The 4,980-nt window shown below is 62.4% G+C and overlaps 1 protein-coding gene across 1 annotated transcript in view; it reads right to left on the bottom strand.

The window, feature by feature from the left end:
* MELTF (melanotransferrin) overlaps window positions 1-4,472 on the bottom strand; it is a 29,301-nt gene extending 24,829 nt beyond the window's left edge. Inside the window, exons 1-3 of the mRNA XM_023214800.3 lie at window positions 3,172-4,472; window positions 1,359-1,513; window positions 272-371 (exon numbers count right to left, since the gene is read on the bottom strand). Coding sequence (XP_023070568.1) covers window positions 272-371; window positions 1,359-1,513; window positions 3,172-3,220 — 304 coding nt within the window. The 5' untranslated portion in view covers window positions 3,221-4,472. The remainder of the gene's footprint in view (window positions 1-271; window positions 372-1,358; window positions 1,514-3,171) is intronic.
* Between the last annotated feature and the right edge of the window lie 508 nt (window positions 4,473-4,980).

Below are 4,980 nucleotides of genomic sequence, written 5' to 3'. Positions count from 1 at the left end.
CGCCCAGGCTGGAGTGCAGTGGCCGGATCTCAGCTCACTGCAAGCTCCGCCTCCCGGGTTCACGCCATTCTCCTGCCTCAGCCTCCCGAGTAGCTGGGACTACAGGCGCCCGCCACCTCGCCCGGCTAGTTTTTTGTATTTTTAGTAGAGACGGGGTTTCATCGTGTTAGCCAGGATGGTCTGGATCTCCTGACCTCGTGATCCGCCCGTCTCGGCCTCCCAAAGTGCTGGGATTACAGGCTTGAGCCACCGCGTCTGGCCACCCTCCTACCTTGATCGTACACTTCGCCCACCACGGGCTTCAGGCCATACTCCTTTCCCGCCTCATAGATGGCGCCTCCGTCCAGAGTGATGGCGTCAGCCTCCTGGGCCTGCAAGGAAACGTGGCTCAGCCAAGCCTGGCCCAGCCGGCCTGTTCCGCAAAGAACCTGGGACACCAACCAGATGGCCTGGGGCCCCACCCCAAGGCCCGGAGGGCTGTGCTGTTCTTATCTGGCCCTGGAGCCCAACCAGGGCTCAGGGCTCTCCCCCTTTCCCAGGCCAAGGATTCACCTTGTTTTCTTAATAATATTTTAAAAAACACTAATCATTAGTTTTGCAGGACTCAGATATCCTAGTAAAAAAATCAGATAGTAGAAAATGGCACGCAGTGAAAGGTGAGCCTCCCTTGCTTTCTGTCCCTCCACCCCCCGCCTCTACTGCCACCCTAGGTGTTCCGGCTTTTTTCTCTAAGATGGTCTATGCTTACGGTTTCTGCCCTCACATGGAGCCTGACCCACAGCCTTGGCCTCAGTGTGGGCCTATGACTGGATGAGCTCTTGGGGGCATACTGGGGGCAGAGCTGGAATGAGAAGCCAGCTCTCTCTGCACCCACCCGGGAGGGACGCCACTGTCTCATGGTGCCTCTGAGGATGGTCAGTGTCCTTTAGCAGGTCTCAGCAGACCTGCCTTCCTACCCCATACTCACCCACCTGGGAGTCCAGCCCCTGCTCCTCCTTCCCAGAAACCACACAAGCCCCATTCTGGAAAGCCCCATGGCAAAATGAGCAAGTAGCCGCCTGGGGCCACTGAGGGGTCACCACCATCTGGGCCCCCTTGGCAGGGGCCTTGTGGAAGGGAAGGCTCTCAGGCACCTTTCCTTGCTGGCGCCCCTCTGAGCGGGTCCTCCTGAGGCTCCCACCTCCTGGCCTGGGCCCCGGGGGAGGCGAGCTGGCCTTGTTGCTGGGGAGACTTGGGAGATCCTATCGGCTGGGCCTGGCAGGGCAGCGTCGGCTCCTTTCTGGGTGAATGAGGCTATTATGTGCTCCCTCCTGAGTCAGAGCCCTGTTTTCTGGCAGGGCGGAAAGGAGAGGACTCACCACGATGAGCTGGATGCAGTGGTCAGGCGAGGTGCCCTGGACGCAGAGGAGGGAGGGCTGGATGCCCGCTTCCCGGAAGGCCTTGCTCATGTTGCTGCACTTCTGCTGCTCTGGGTCTGAGGTGACGCACCACCGCACCTCCATGCCACCGAGCACTGCAGGCAGGGAACTGTGAGGCCCAGCTCCCCCACCAAGCCCAGTCCCAGCCCACCATGGAGGGTGGCTCCAGCAGTTCTGTGTGAGCCCATCCGCCTGGAGAGCCAGTCCTCTACAGCAGCCCTGCCCTCCTACAGGCACAGAGACAGGGGACGGGCTGGCATTCCTGTGCTCAGGGCCTCTCTGACCAGGGGCACGGCTGCTGGCAAATGGAATGGCTCAGAACCCGGCCGTTTAGAGGTGTGGGAAGGTCTACAGGTTGCTTCTCAGCTACCCCTACCTGGTGGGAGCACTGGCTAGGGAGTCTCGGCAGGTCCTGGAAGTGGAAACTCCTTCCCCTCTCCAGGCCTCCCAAAGAGCGTCCTCCTGTGGGTTCCCTCACCCAGCGGTGCCTGGGCCTTTCTTATGAACTGACAGGAGAGTGAGGTGAGGGGGCTGTGGGTGGACTGCCCTCCAGGGGCCCTGCACCCTCGGGGAGTGTCTGCGATTACGCTGGCTGCAAACCCACCCTCAGTGGGCACAGTGCCAGGCCCTGCCAGGGGAAGGCGGCAGGCACAGAAGGGAGGCTGAGGACCCATCAGGGCGGGTTCAAGCCTCTCGGACAGAGCCTGCTTCATCTTCCCATAAAGCAGATAAACCCCCGCTTCTGTGTTGAAAGGAAACCCATGTAGAGAGCCCAAGACACACAGATCCTCAGGGGACTTCTGCTTATGCCTCAGGATCTGACCGGGTCAGAGTCCCCGAGAGCTCCAGGCCGGGGCCCCAGAGGAAGGGGTGCTGGAGCCCCTTGGGGTTGATGACTCTCAGGCCTTAGCTCCTCTGCCAATCACCCTGCCCCAGCCAGCACCAGAGGCCTGTGCTGGAGGGAAACGCATGACTCCCCTTGCAACCAGGTCACCCTCCGGTGGCGGCCCCACCAGTCCGAGGGCCGAGACTGCAGCTTCCTCCACAGCCCTCCCCTCCCCACTCCCGGCGGCGCCCTGGAAAGCCGAACTGCGCTCCCCTCCGAGCGCGCCAAGCTCCCCGGCGGGAAACGGCACAGTTCAGACGGCGGGTGGTCGCGGCTTCACTGTTTGCATTGATGAGCGCGTCGCCTGCGGCCACAGCGGTGCCGCGAACCCCATCCCCGCGAGCCGCTCCCCCAGGCCCCGCCTCCCGTCCCACCATCCCGGCCCCGACTCCCTGGGGCGCCGACGCGAGGGGACCCAGCCTCCGCCCCCACCTCCGTCCTGCATGTGCAAGGCCCCCTCGGGCGGACCCCGCGCCCCTCCGGGTCAGTCCCTCCGAATCTTCTCCCGCGGGGCTCGGGAGAAAGAGCCGCTCTGGCCCCCACAGTCGTCCTGAGTTCCCGCGCCCGTCAGGGGGGCCGCCCTCTGGGAGCTCCTCGCCACATCCACGGCCTCCCCGCCACGCCTCAGCCCCGCGCTTTTCCCTGGAGCGCCGGAAGCCTCACGTTTTCAAGGCCCGGCTCAAGGCCGCCTCCTCCAAGAAGCCTTCCAGACATGCCCGTCTGCGCTTCAGTGCCAGTTCCCTCCGCCGTCCTCACTCGACCCCGAGCCCCTGCGTCCCCTGCCTCGCTCCCCCAGAGCCGCGGGCTCAGGCACATTTCCAGGCCCAGGACCCCCGCCCGCCTTCGGCGCTCACAGCGGGGCCTCACCGGTGCGCAGAGCCAGGAGCAGCCACAAGGCCGGGCTCGGGCCCGGCATGGCGCCGTCGGGGCTGGCTGGGGCCGGGCTGGGGCTGGGTCCAGGTCCGAGAAAGTCCGCAGCAGCCGGGCGTCCTCCCCGCTCCCGCCTCACGCGGGCCCGAGCTCCTTAAGTGCGGCGGGGAGGTCCTGGGCGGAATCCACGCCCCTGGGGCGCAGGTCACCCCGCCGGCCGGACCGCACACCTGGGCTGCCCCGGCGCGCCCCCTGCTGGAGCGCGGCCTGACGCTCGGGCCCGGGCCCAGCTGTTCGGGCCTCTTGCCCTGCGTTCCAGGGCATCCTCCCCTCCTGTTGTCCTAGAAAGACTCCAAACACCACGTCTAACTGGAGAGAGAAAAGCTCAGGCGTGGAAGGAAGAAGAGGTCAGAATCCCAGAGTCGGGGCTGGAGGTAGCCGGAAGGTCATCTCATTCACGCAGCAGCTCCCTCCCAACACACCTGCACAGAGATCTGGGGACACAGAGGAGCCAGGCCGACTGCCCCGGCGAGGGAACAGCTCCCGGGGGGCATCTCGGCCTAGCCCACTGCCTCTCCTCGGGCCTGGAGACGGGAGGCGACTTGCCCGAGTCAGGCACCCAGTCAGTGGCAGGTGAGAAGAGGACCGGAGAGGAATTGGAGGAAGCAGAAAAGGAGAAACAGGCAGAGAAGGGGGAGAAGAGAGTGAAGAAGGTGCGGGAGGAAAGGGCGGGTTGGCCGTATTTCGAGGACAGCGGTTCTCAGTGTGGTCCCTAGGCCAGCAACGTGAGCATCACCCTGGAACTTGTTGGAACCCCAAGTGCTCAGGCCCCATCTCCGACCCACTGAATCGACAGCTCTGGGGGCGGGGCCCACAATCTGTTTTTATTTTGGGGCACTGCAAATGTTGAGAACCACTGCTCTGGGCAGGCAAAAGCTTCGCCCCCCCTGTGGCTGGGGATGTGGGGAATGAACTGAAGCCATCGTTAGTCATCTGCCTCCATTTAGGTCTCACCTTTTGTCATCAGCCCTCATGAGTACTCAGAAATGATGTCTCTCTCTCTGACACGGGGAAGTAACACAGTGAGACAGAAGAGACCCTGTGCGTTTGTCTGTCCTTGAGCTTGCTGTGTGCCCTGGGGAAGGTAGCCCTCCCTCCTCCTGCTGGGCCATGAAGCTACTGCTTGTCACACACTGGATCCGGGAAGGCAGATAGGCTGGGCTTCGGAGACTCGAGCTCTACTTTTTAAAAACCAATGACTTATGGACCTTGGGCAAGTTCATTGCCCTCTCTGGGCTTGTTCCCCATATGTAAAAGGTAGGTCAGGACGGCCCTGACATGCCATACTTCCCCTCTCCTGTCTGCTCTGGAGAGCTCAGGTGCTGTGGAAGCCGATTCTCCATCCCCCGCAGATGGTCCCTTCTTCCCAGCTCGCACAGAGGTGCCCAATGGACTAGCAGGCAGCCCTGCCAGAGGGGCTAACGGGTTGTCCTAAGGAGGTAGAATAAATAGAAGTGTCTTAACAAGCCTGGTCCTCCTGACCATGAGGATAAAAAGGCTCATTTGGCACATTCCAGGAGCCACCAGGCTACTGGCAGCATCTTTGTTGACTCAGTCCTTCCTTTGGCAAAACTCCAAGTGACACTGATAGGGAGTGAGAAGGACCATAACCTAAGCGGTCTGCTGAGCTCTTTCACAATGAGGCTCTTCCCTTATCGCTTGGGTGTCAGTCACCTGTGACTCATCAGTGAACTTTCCGCCTCTGGGTTCTCGGGGATTCTGCATGGGGCCCATTTGCCCAGGGTT

The sequence above is a fragment of the Piliocolobus tephrosceles genome, chromosome 2 (assembly GCF_002776525.5).
Source record: "Piliocolobus tephrosceles isolate RC106 chromosome 2, ASM277652v3, whole genome shotgun sequence".
NCBI lineage: Eukaryota > Metazoa > Chordata > Mammalia > Primates > Cercopithecidae > Piliocolobus > Piliocolobus tephrosceles.
This window is presented reverse-complemented; position numbering and strand designations above follow the sequence as displayed.